This window comes from Spea bombifrons, chromosome 4 (genome assembly GCF_027358695.1).
Source record: "Spea bombifrons isolate aSpeBom1 chromosome 4, aSpeBom1.2.pri, whole genome shotgun sequence".
Taxonomy (NCBI): Eukaryota; Metazoa; Chordata; class Amphibia; order Anura; family Pelobatidae; genus Spea; species Spea bombifrons.
This window is the reverse complement of record NC_071090.1, coordinates 106,320,787-106,333,207: the sequence shown is the minus strand read 5'-3', so window position 1 is coordinate 106,333,207 and position 12,421 is coordinate 106,320,787. Positions and strand designations below refer to the sequence as shown.

The following is a 12,421-nucleotide window of genomic DNA, read 5'->3' as shown; positions in this document are numbered from 1 at the left end:
CGTGAGAACGCCATCACTGTTGCTTGCGTGTGTGCATGAATGAATGTGTGTGTGCATGAATGAATGTGTGTGTGCATGAATGAATGTGTGCGTGCATGAATGAATGTGTGTGTGTGTGCATGAATGAATGTGTGTGTGATATGTTCCATGTGATTTTCAGATCCCTTAACACACTAACCCCCCTTTTTGCTTCTTGATCTGTACATGAATTACAGCTTGCAGGGGTCAGACTGATATCAGACCAAACTACCTCAGCTGGGGCAGCTTTGTACATAAAGCCGCGTGTCCTGCACGTCTGCGATGTATAAAGGAATTGTTTTTGATGTATAGAATGAAGGATTTAGAATGTTATGAACTGAAAGGGAAGACGCTACGCAACGCGCGGCGACCCTGGCAGCTCCGTGATAGGAGACTATTTAAAAACTCATTAAAGAAGCCGTCCCAAGTGGTTTATGTGTAAATTCGAGTGTGTAATTCACAAACCCCCCCCCCCGTTCCCCTGTCCCCGCGGTGTTCATCATTACATTACCCCCAGCGACTTGTGCCACTCATTGGTAAGGTTGATTTGCGCCTATAGTCACATTGGCATTAAACTTAATCAAATTATTATTATTATTATTAAAAGTAAGTTTTGTAGAATTTTCCATGAGCGCAAATAAAGTAAAGCCAATTGCAAACCGGTTTACTGATCCTCTCTCGCTTTTGACCCCTTAACGACAATCCCCGTACATGTACGCGGTTGCCGTGCAACGTGTTAATGACAATGCCCGTACATGTACAGGCTGCCGTTAAATAGCTGCATCGCCGCAATCGCAGCATTTTCGCCGTGATCGGCGGCTTTGCAGCATCCACGGAAGCCTCACAAGTGAGGCTGACCGTGGATCCGGGGAGGGCAGCCCTCCCCGGAAGGCGCCCAGCTAAAACTGCTTAGGAAGCGATCGGAATCGCTTCCTAAGCATAAACTGTGTTGCTGACATGCCTCAGTATCGAGGCATATCAGCAACACTACCCCCCTACCCCGATCGCCTTGTGATTGCTCCGAGGAGCAACCACAAGTGCCATCCTGTGAATGACGTTGCCGTCATTCACAGGATGGCATTAACAATAGATCTGAGTTCACAGAGGGTACTGCATCCAACCATGCAAGGTCAATGGAGCCCAGCTCACTAATGAGAGTGACTAGTAATAAAAAAATTTCTTTTTTACCTCCCAAATAACCCTACAAACCCATGCATGGGGGGTATCACTGCGCTCAGGAGACGTTACTGAACACATATTGGGGTGTTGTTTGACACGGACATATACCAGGAGCGGTAAATTTATACCTGAAGTACAACGTGTGAAAAAAATACAAAAAAAATTTACTACCATAAAGTTTCACAAAGGGTGGTGGTAAAATTAGTGCATGGAAAGGGTTAAAATAGGCTGTCTATTTTTTAAAAATATATGATTTGATGGGGTAAATTGCATTGGCCGGCTTCAAAGATACCCGAAATGGCACATGGGGGGAAGAATTACCAGATTTGGAAAAAAGAAATGGCAAAACGCTACCTGTACTTATTGCCCCATAACGTGCAGAAAAAAGCAAAAAAAACATAAAAACATTGGGTATTTCTAAACTCAGGACAAATAGTAGAATCTATTTAGCAGGTTTTTTCATTAGTTTTTGCAGATGAGTAAAAGTTTTCTGTTTAAAAAGTGAGAAAAAAGTAATTTTTTAACAAAAAATCCCCATATTTTATCATTTTTTTTTTTATAGTAAATTAGATGATATGATAAAATGAATGGTATCTAAAGAAAGCCCTGTTTGTCCTGGAAAAAACAATATATAATATGTGTGGGAGCACGAAATGAGAAAGAAGAAAATCACAGCTAAACAGTAACACTGAAAAACGTTAAAAGAGCCATTGTCCCGCAATATACTACGAGTAAAAACCCCTATTGTCCTTAAGGGGTTAAAGTGGCATTTACCTTAATTAGATTATTATTATTCGTATTATTATCAACAAAAATAAGCTTTGCAGAACTTTACCTGAGTAAAAAAAAAATAAAAAAATTCTGAAATGTTTCCATAAACGGAATCTTCCTCCCGGCCACTCGCCAGAAACGAAATCCCTGCCCTAAATCACGAAATTTAGGGTATTCATTTCTCAAACTTCTAGTTTGGAAACAGAAATGGCATCGTTTCTGGTTCATTCTAACTTATAACGGGTAAAACGCCCAATTTCATACTAAATGATAGCATCTGAGGCACAACTGGATTCTCCATTGGTTGCCATGGTGATAACGCCACCTGTCAAACTTTTGCAAATCCCACATTTGTCATCTGCAGCCATGGAGCGTTTACGAGGCCCCCTAGTGGCCATTTCACGTATTGATAGATCTGTTCGCTGTGCGTTTCCACGCTGCCAGCCTGATTTCATGAAACCGGAGCTTTCTGATTGGCCCTTTTTCTCACTGCTATGTCACAGCTGAAATCCCTGCTTGAACACAGGTGCCTTCATGCAGAATATACAACTTTGCCAGTTACTTATTGGGATTATAAAAATATAGCATTTATTGTTCACCAATTTAAAGATAGTTTTCCCAAAAAGATTGGAGAAAAGTATAGTTAAAACTATACCATTTATTGGCTAACTGAGAGTTTAATTGCGAGCTTTCGAGACCAAGTTGTTCGGTCCCTAAAAGATTGGAACCATAGAAACATAGAATTTGCTGGCAGATCAGACCCATTCGGCCCCCTAGTCTCCCGTTTCTCCTGCTGTAAAGACTTTAATCAGTCGTTGGTCATGTCACAAATTCAGGATTAAATTCTCTCGCTGTATTAACCTCTACCACATCCGCTGGGAGGCTGTTCCACTTATCTACTATCCTCTCATCAATGTTAAACCTCCTTACGTTCCATCTGAGCCTCTAGTGTTAGATTTTGGTCTCTTGTTTCTCCTCCTTTGGAATAAACGTCCCTCCTGTACTTTGTTAAATCCCTTTATATATTTAAACGTTTCCATCTCGTCTCCTCTCTCTTCTCCCCTCCAAGCCGGACACATTGGGATCCTTTTTTTGTTTTGTCTTAGACGTTAGAAGGTGGGGTACTTGGACTGTTAGCTCTTCGGGGCATTTCCTGGCATAGGGCGGCAGGTCCTGGGGGGGGGGACCCCCTGCTACAAATCGCCCCCCCCGATGTCCCACTGCACAGAGCCGGATACAATAGAGATCTCTGATCTCCCCGACTGGGTCTCTATATATATATTTATATATATATGTGCCATGGAGGCTGCGCCGTGCGCCTATATGTCACACGCACCATGATATGATGTCATGCCTTAAAGGGACCACACGCCTTTTAATGCATTAACCCGCGCAGGGGGTGGCTGGGGGCGCAGCCTTAGGTCGGCCCAGGACCCCCCCAAAAAAGATAAAAACATCACTGCTGTAAAGCGAGACGCACGTCGCTACGTAGATAAAGACATACAGCACAGTATCCGCCACAGGATAACCCCTCGCCCTGCAAACAGTATTTATGAATAATGACCATTTAGTTATTTGATTCCTAATGATACCATCATAGAGCGTAACAGAATACGATGGCGGAATATAAATCGATATATTATATCCCAACCGCTTCATAGCCTGTCCTGCGGTGCGCCCCCCGCTTCTTCATACCATCATAGACGTATTATATGACCCCTATCTCACTTATTACACTGTGAAGGTTAAAGTGCTAAGTACTTCACTTAATAAATAAAGATAATTGATATTTTATTAATATATATATATATATTTATTATGTAATTATATATTTCTATATATTCATTATGTAATATAATAATAATAATATAGTCATGTTCCATTTGTTTTATTATTATTATTATTTAATATTAATACCAATAATATAATATTTGTACGCATAGCAATAAATGAACGAGGATACTGGGCAGTTTCCACGGCGACTGGCTCCTCTAGCATTGGCTGCCTGTGATTGGACCACATACCAGACAGATGTCTGTACGGACCAATCAAAGAAAGGATGAGCGTTAGGCAGCTTTAGCCAATTAGTGGCTTGGATGGGCTGAACCGCAACCTCACCGGAAGGGAGGGAGTGGTTTGTTGCCGGAAGCGACGGCACCGGCGCGGAGATGGCGCCGAGCTCGAAATCCGAACGGGGAGGGAACCGGAAGTGGGGACCAAAGGACCATGTGATCCGGCAACTGGACCGGGTCAAGGTACCGGAAAGCAATAAGGCGATGTGACTGGGGGTTTTGTGGTCCTGGCGGTGCTAATGAGTGGGCTATGAGCTTTTCTCCATGGCTGGGGGGGGCAAGTGGATGGTCCCGCAAGAGGTGGTCTGAGGGCATGAAGGGAAATAACTACCCCGGGTAGATGAGGGGCTATGAGGGCTTCTAGCTTGTGAGCGGGATTCGCAGTGTTCAGTGGGCCTGTGAGCTCACGAGCTGTGTTGCCCGTACAGTGCGCTGGAAATGGTGGCTAACGGTAGCGAATGGGTGTGTGGCCCCTCAGGTAGAAATCCCAATTGATAGGCCATGTGTGTCTGTGGTAAACAGCAGGTAGAGGGGTATCTGCGACTCCCATGATGCTCAGCCAGGATCCTGGATTAGGAATGCACTAATGGCTGGTAAACCCACTCCCGGCTCCCCCCTTCTCAGCCCCCTACACAGCTGGCCCCTGGCACAGGGCTGTCCCGGCATGCAGGGGGGTGTCCCGGCATGCAGAGGCGCAAACTGTATGATGTAGGGTAGCCAGGTCATGTATGATGCACGCATGTTTTTCTACTTGCTATAAGCCTAGCCGTGCATCTGTAAACTCCTGTACCACTTCTTCTGGAAGATTAGTCCACTTACCTGCTACCCCCTCTGTTAAATTATCTTCAGAAAGATGACAAGCGGTCGTAATCTAAAACTAAGGGGACGGTTTTACTCAGATGGGGTGGTAGTTAAGTGAAACAGCCTCTCGGATGAAGAGGTAGATGCTAACACAGTGAAGGAATTTACACACGGCTGACACCTTCTCCTCGCTCATAAATCCTTGTTTTCTGTTCAGTGTAGTAAGGGCCGGGCCGGACAGGTTTATTCTGGGCTGACACTTACTAAACTGCATAGAAAATCTGGATTTATGAGTGAGGAGAAGGAGTCAGAATCCAGCCATGGTCTTAGATTCAAGAGCCATATGCCTATCCCACGCATGCTTAAATTCCCTTGCTTTATTAGCCTCTACCACTTCTGCTGGGAGGCTGCTCCGCTTATCCACCCCTTCTCATTAAAGTAAAATATCCTTACATTCCATCTAGCTATATATAATCGTTATAGTGTATGAAATGTAGAATAAGTGAAACGCGTTGGTAAACGGAACCCCATCTTTTTTTTTTTTTTTTTTTTTTATGTTGAGGTTATCCTTCTGGGATAATTTAAACTAATACTTTACTAAGTAAAACAATTTTTATTGTGATTTTTACTTCTTCTCCTTCCCTCTCATCGCCTTTCCACTCCCCGGTTTCCCTCCGCTCCGTAATATTAATAATAAATCATTAATAAAAATCTTTTCCTCCAGATCACAGGTCAGCTGTCTCCACGCCTCTTCCGGAAACTTCCGCCGCGGCTCTGTGTGTCTCTGCGCAATATCGTGGATGAAGAATTTCTGAAAAAGGGGTAAAAAAAAAAAAAAAAAAAAATTCATTTTTTTTTTTTTGTCATGACAAACAGTTATTCGGACTACATGCCCTGATTTAAACCATATTTATTACAAAAAGAAACAAAAACAAATCAAAATATAATATTTAATTTTAAAAAAACCTAAGGAAATAAAAATATATTTAAAAAATTATTTAAAAAATAAAAAAAATAATAAAAAAAATATTTAGCAAATAGTGACATAAGGCTGCGGCGGCCAATGGCGGCAATTTGAAACTGAGAAGCCATCTAGGAATTCAAATCTAGAAGGTTTGAGTTTCTTTATGATTAACAGGCCTTTTATGTGTATTTTGGTAAATCGCAGCTGGGGAATATCCTTTTTTGGAGGTTTTATCTGTATTTATTGTATCGAATAGTTTCTCTTAATCACTAATTATTTATCAGATGTACTTAGTGCTTTAAACGTTACAGTGTGATATCGGGATGAAAGGCGAGCCGTGCCCCGCAGAGCTTACAGTCTAGCGGGCAAGAAATATAAATGCGCCCTTTTCATTGAATAAAAATGGAAAGAATCAGATTTTACAAGAAATATGTTTTTATCATTTTTATACATCCTGAAATGCAGTCATGATTCTCTCTCCACCCCTCACCCTTCCTTCTCTCCACCCCTCACCCTTCCTTCTCTCCACCCCTCACCCTTCCTTCTCTCCACCCCTCACCCTTCCTTCTCTCCACCCCTCACCCTTCCTTCTCTCCACCCCTCACCCTTCCTTCTCTCCACCCCTCACCCTTCCTTCTCTCCACCCCTCACCCTTCCTTCTCTCCACCCCTCACCCTTCCTTCTCTCCACCCCTCACCCTTCCTTCTCTCCACCCCTCACCCTTCCTTCTCTCCACCCCTCACCCTTCCTTCTCTCCACCCCTCACCCTTCCTTCTCTCCACCCCTCACCCTTCCTTCTCTCCACCCCTCACCCTTCCTTCTCTCCATCCCTCACCCTTCCTTCTCTCCACCCCTCACCCTTCCTTCTCTCCACCCCTCACCCTTCCTTCTCTCCACCCCTCACCCTTCCTTCTCTCCACCCCTCACCCTTCCTTCTCTCCACCCCTCACCCTTCCTTCTCTCCACCCCTCACCCTTCCTTCTCTCCATCCCTCACCCTTCCTTCTCTCCTCCCCCCTCCTCCTCCTCTTTCCCCCTCCCTTTCCCCTTCCTCCCTCCCTCCCTCCTCCTCTTTCCCTCCCTCCTCCTCTTTCCCTCCTCCTCTTTCCCGTGTTTCACTCCTCCTTGTGTTTTTTTCTTGCAGTCACATCTTCCTGGGTTTCACCAAATGTGGCCGCTTCGTGCTGTCGTACACCAGCGACGTGCTGGATGACGACTTCTCCTTCTACTCGTATCACTTGTACTGGTGGCAGTTCCAGGTGCACAGCAAGCTGCGGCTGGTACGTTAAACTCCCTCCCCCGATCTACCAACTTCATACGTTCCTTCCATCCAGTAACCCTTTAATTACCTGCCCCAGGGGTTCTTAAAGCCCTGTCCACGCCGCCTCTCCGACCCCGTCTCATTCCTCCGTCTCGTCTCCAGGTGCGACAGGTGCGTCTGTTCCAGGACGAGGAAATCTACAGCGACCTGTTCCTGACGGTCTGCGAGTGGCCGAGTGACACGTCCAAGGTCATCGTCTTCGGCTTCAAGTGAGTCTCCCTCTTGCCGGCGTGCGCTCCTGAGATGTCTCTCTGCCCGTGTCTCCTTTAAACATACGCGTGCCTGCTCCCTGACGCCCTAAGCTGCCCTCTTGCCCCTGACTTGTACAGCGCGTCTGACATTGTCTTTCCTACTGTGTCTCTTCGTTCCCAGCACAGCTGACGTGGTCGCTCACACTGTCTGTCTCTCCCTTCCTAGCACCTCTGGAAATGGAATGTTGATGAACATGATGAGCGATGAGAACCACCGGGACATATATGTGAGCACGGTATCTGCCCCGCCGACCTCCCCCTGCAGCGACTGCAGGGAGTCATCAGCAGGTAGGTAGCCCACTTCGTGTGTCCGATACGTCGTTGATGTAGCCCAGGTAGCGTTCGCTAGGAACTGTCTGAGGCACCCATCAGTGGGCTAACGGTTGCCTGTTTTCTCCCTTGGTAGCCCTGGGTAGATCAGCATGTATCTCACGTGCGTCTCTCTCTCTCTCTCTCTCTCTCTCTCTCTCCCTCTCCCTCCCACCAGGTCCGTGCCTCTTGCATAGCTTTATGTTGCACACAAAGTACCAGGTGGTCTATCCCTTCCCCACCTTCCAGCCTGCGTTCCAGCTGAAGAAAGACCACGTGGTTCTACTCAACACGAGCTACTCGTTGGTGGCCTGCGCAATATCTGTGCACCCGGCAGGTAAGCGAGCCGTTCCGTGTAGCCGTTCCGTGTAGCCGTTCCATGTATTCCCTCCCCCACCCCAGATTGTATGGAGCCGTGCCAACATTGGGCCAACACAGGAGCTCCCCAAAAGGTTTATATGGCATAGTTTTCTGTGCTGGCCCAGTGAAAGGTATCGGCTTTGGTCAAAGATTCCATCTTCTCTTGAATCCTCGTGGCTGTCGCAATTTTTCCTTTATTTTTTCATTTTAGGAAACATTAAGCCCAGCCAGATCCTGTTCAGCAAGCATAGCCACCATCACACGTCCCGCAGCCCTGCCTCCCCCTCTGGACCCTCTTCCCCAAGTAGCGACTCGCCTCCTCCACCCGAGAACGCCTGCCTCAGCCCCCCGGGGACCCCGCCGGCCGTCGCCCGCGCCCGAGAGTTTGTGGCCGGCATTTTCCGGCGTGCGCGGGAAGCGTCGGGGTTGGAGTCCCAGGAGAAAGCGGATGATGCGAGGGCCGGGCCGAGCAGAGAAATCTCCCCGCGGTCTTCCGGTCCGGACTCCCCTGCTTGGCATCGCGTTTCCGGTGAGGGGTCTTCGCGGGCCAACAGCAACCTGTCGGAGGAACCCAGTTACGTTAACTACACGCGCCTTCGCTACATCCTCGGCGAGGTGACCGAATCTGACCAAGAGAGCGGTGAGAGCAGTCGGCGAGAAATCTATAAAGTAGTTTTTTAATGGAAAATATTTTATTTTGCGTGGCCTCCAACGCGTGCTGGTGCCGGCTTTAGTTATTGGATCGGGAAATGGCTGCCCCTGGTATAAACAGAAAGCGTACTGAAGTACACTTCCTGTATGTGCTGTGGAAGCTCAGCAATGGCCGGCCGCACGCGTGCAGGGTGAACATCCGTGTCCGGTACTCGTTGGGAGTGCAGGAAGTGTACTGACTAATACTTCCTGCTTTGAGTAGAGGCAGCTGGGGGAAGACAATAAATGAGACCCCATTTCTAACGTCAGTAACTAAGTAATGCCTGCGCTGATGAGCGCCTGCAAACGCACAGGGCTCCCCGATATAAGCTGCTTTATTCCTCTGTTACTACTTGTTGGCGATGCTGTACGGTAACGGGCTCCCTTTACATTAATATCACTTTAGGTTTTTTCAGTGTCGTTCAGGCGGTAACCATGACAACTGGTTTCTTTGTTAGGAGGCATTTTCCATAAACATTAACTTATTGGGTTTAAGGACACAAGTGTTTTTATGCTTCTGCCGTGTCTGTTTACATAGCCGTAGAAACGTAGTCGGCCCGTCTAGTCTGCCCGTTTTCCTGATGTAAGGGCTTTAAACCCCTCGGTATTTAGTTAGGTCCTGTAGCGAGGTTAGCATTATGTCTATACCCCATGCACCACTTCTGCTGGGAGACTGTTCAATTTATCTACTACTCTGAGTAAAGTAGAGCCTCCTTACATACCTAAGTAACGTTAAACATTTAATTTCTCGGTATTTACTGTTTGTTTTTTTGGGTTTATTTAACACTCTTTTGAAGCTTTATTCATACATGTAGCGCAGTATTTATTAGGGGCTGTAATAAAAATCCTGCGCCTGCTGACCCGCTGAGGAGGATCTCTTCTTTTTGTCTCCAGAGTATGAAGATGACAAGATTTCTCTGCCTTTCCTGGTCACCGACCTCAATGGGCGCCACCTGAAGCCGATGAAAGAGAAGCCTTCATTCCAGGTGATTTATCCACGCGCCTCCATGTTCCCTTTCCTATTATTGTTTTTTCGGCTCCAGCTTACACCCCCCTCTCGTCCCTCGGCAGGGCCAGCACCTCAGCGTCGAGCAGCTGACGCTGGACTTCGAGTACGTGATAAACGAGGTGATCCGACACGACGCCTCCTGGTCCCGGCAGTTCTGCTCCTTCAGCGACTACGATATCGTAATCCTAGAGGTGAGGACTCAGCGCGGCCAAACCGGTGCTTTCTAAATCCAGATTTTATTAAAACGTAGAATGTCCAGTTATCCGTTTAGAATTCCTCGGTAAGTCCACATAAGATAAGTCTTCGACTTTTACGAAGTTTACGCAATCCTAACGATGACAGAGTAGAGCAGGCGACGACAGAGTAGAGCAGGCAAGAATGAGTTATGAAGACCTTCTGCCGAGACATAAAGTACTTGTAAAGCTCGGGTACGGGAGAGCTCTAAGGTCTTTCCATTCCGTGTTCTTCTGGCTTCCTCAGATGTGTCCCGAGACCCACCAGGTGATAATAAACATCGGACTGCTGCTCCTCGCCTTCCCAGCCCCGCACGAGGAAGGCCAGCTGAGGTGAGTGGAGATGACCTCCTCCTCGTCCTCTTGTCCTCCCGCTGTCTCGTTTCTCTGCAAGCGACCGCTTTCTCTTCTTGTCGCAGGCCGAAGACGCATCACACCAGCCTGAAGGTGGCGTGGGATCTGCACACGGGGATTTTCAGCACGCTTAGCGTGGGTGACCTGATCGAGGTCAAAGGTCAGACGAGGCAAGTTCTCGGTTCCTGTGACGATATAGCAATAAGTGAACCCTTATCCCTCAGGTTCCCCCATTCCCTCTAGAGTGTAAGCTCTTGTGAGCCGGGCTCCCTTTACCTAACATATTGGGGCCAGCTTAGTCTCTCCGTCCTAGTTCCGTCAGACCCTTTAAATGCTTGTACGGTAAGCAGCGCTGCCGTATAAATAAGTCATAATGATAATAATAATATGGCTACCTGTAATCTCTCTGATAAACCCACAGCGGCAGCGTCTGGAGCTCGTACCGGAAGAGCTGCGTCGACACCGTTATGAAGTGGTTGGTCCCGGAGAGCAGCGTGCGATATGTCAACCGCATGACGAACGAGGCCCTCCATAAAGGTTTGAAGCATTTCCATGGGGTCTAAGAAGGGGGTTATTAATTAAATCATTATAACAAACTAAATCCATTCTTTTTTTTCCGCCCCATCAGGCTGTTCCCTGAAGGTTTTGGCCGACAGCGTGCGATACACGTGGATTGTGCTCTAACCTCGCGCGGCTCGGTGACTTTGAACGCTACCTCTGTGCAAATCTCTTGGTGCAACCCTGTTGGGAAGACATGGCGGGCGATCGCCCCGCTCGCCATGTTACCGGACCCAGCAACTGGTCTGGGCAGCGCCAGTTTACGTGTTATCTGATTTATACAGGTCCCGGGCCTGTGGCATTCCCTGCTAATAAGATTTAACCCTTTTATTTTCTCGCTGCCGGGGTTAATTCAGTATCCGTTTGTGGGGTGTTTTTTTTTTTTTTTTTTTTTTTCTGGACTGATCAGAACAAAGCAGAATTGTTATTTTTTATCGGCATGTAGATATCTGTATAAATATATAGCGGCCCCCTGTTCGTTGTTTATGTAACTACCCTTATGAAAATAAATCACATTGTTTCCGATTTACAAAGGAACTCCCCGTCTGTAAACAATCTCATGCGCGCTCTGCGAGAACAATGAAGCCGGAGTCCGGGAAGAGGGCTGTGCCGTCCTGCTCGGCCCCCGACACAATGTCCTTGCGGCGACTCTGGGCAAAGGCAGATCTGGGAGATCCTCCTCATTGTAACACAAGGAGTAGTGATTATACGAGCGGGACTCACGGTCTTCCTCCTCATACTAGGGCCTAGGGTGCGTTTCTAAGTGAGAAGTAGGCAGTTTGTGCAACCTCTCACTTAGAAATGCCTATTTTTTTCACTATACTTGCAAGTTCGTTTCGTATGAATGCGTTTTCGTTACCCAATTTTACCGTTTCGCCCATTCATCCGCATAACGAGCGAATGAATGACGAAAAATGTATGCGCACAACGCGAAAATATTTGTTCATTCCATCGCCACTGCTGCCGTTTTATCTATGTTAAGTGGAGAATCTTGCCTGCGCTAAGAGGAGGGACACTGAGTGAGCTGATCTGCGTTTGTCCAATCAGCTCACTCCTGCCACATTAGGCCGAGGGCTCGCCCAATGGCCGTGCTGCATCTTTCAAAGAAGTTTTTGAAGTTTTGATTTAATTAAGATCGTGTAACCAGTCTGCTGCTATCCTACAACTCTAAGCGATTTTTGACCCTCTTTCTTCTATCCATTGGTCTTAAATGCTGTGTTCAGCTTTTTCTGGGTGTTTATTTCTTGTTTCCATGGCAACTGCACAAACAAATGGGATTTCAGAATTTCGTTTGAATACGAGGGAAATTTTCCCCCTGAAAATGAACACAAACTTTCCACCAGAGGAATGGCGGGGGGCAGCTGTCCGCCATGGGCTGCCCTTTTTACATTTACTTGCAGTTCCGTATATATAACCGCCAAGGTGTCAGCCAGTAGCACTTTAGGCAACCTGTACACCCTGACTGGATCATTTCCATGCTCCTGTTATCGGTTTAAGCGTGTTGGCTGCTATAGAGAACTGGCATAAGACTG

The 12,421-nt window shown here is 46.9% G+C and overlaps 1 protein-coding gene across 2 annotated transcripts; it reads left to right on the top strand.

Annotated features, from left to right (window-relative positions):
* Nucleotides 1-4,100: 4,100 nt before the first annotated feature.
* Nucleotides 4,101-11,426, top strand: DCAF15 (DDB1 and CUL4 associated factor 15). 2 transcript variants are annotated; one of them, XM_053462757.1, is made up of 13 exons: nt 4,101-4,223; nt 5,566-5,663; nt 6,949-7,084; nt 7,228-7,334; nt 7,543-7,664; nt 7,864-8,022; nt 8,257-8,685; nt 9,630-9,721; nt 9,807-9,935; nt 10,225-10,310; nt 10,397-10,501; nt 10,753-10,868; nt 10,960-11,426. In XM_053462757.1, exons 1-13 carry the CDS (start codon nt 4,137-4,139, stop codon nt 11,013-11,015), a joined length of 1,722 nt encoding a protein of 573 aa, XP_053318732.1. In that variant the 5' UTR covers nt 4,101-4,136; the 3' UTR covers nt 11,016-11,426. The 2 variants fall into 2 exon arrangements, with proteins under 2 accessions (XP_053318732.1, XP_053318731.1); XM_053462756.1 differs by having other exon boundaries at nt 7,498-7,664.
* The last annotated feature ends 995 nt before the right edge of the window (nt 11,427-12,421 follow it).

Excerpts from the sequence above, each read along its gene's own strand:
- DCAF15 (XM_053462756.1), top strand. The coding sequence starts at position 4,137 with ATGGCGCCGAGCTCGAAATCCGAACGGGGAGGGAACCGGAAGTGGGGA. Across the intron at positions 5,664-6,948 it reads GAAGAATTTCTGAAAAAGGG|TCACATCTTCCTGGGTTTCA; the intron begins GTAAAAAAAAAA and ends TTTTTCTTGCAG. Across the intron at positions 10,502-10,752 it reads GAGGTCAAAGGTCAGACGAG|CGGCAGCGTCTGGAGCTCGT; the intron begins GCAAGTTCTCGG and ends ATAAACCCACAG.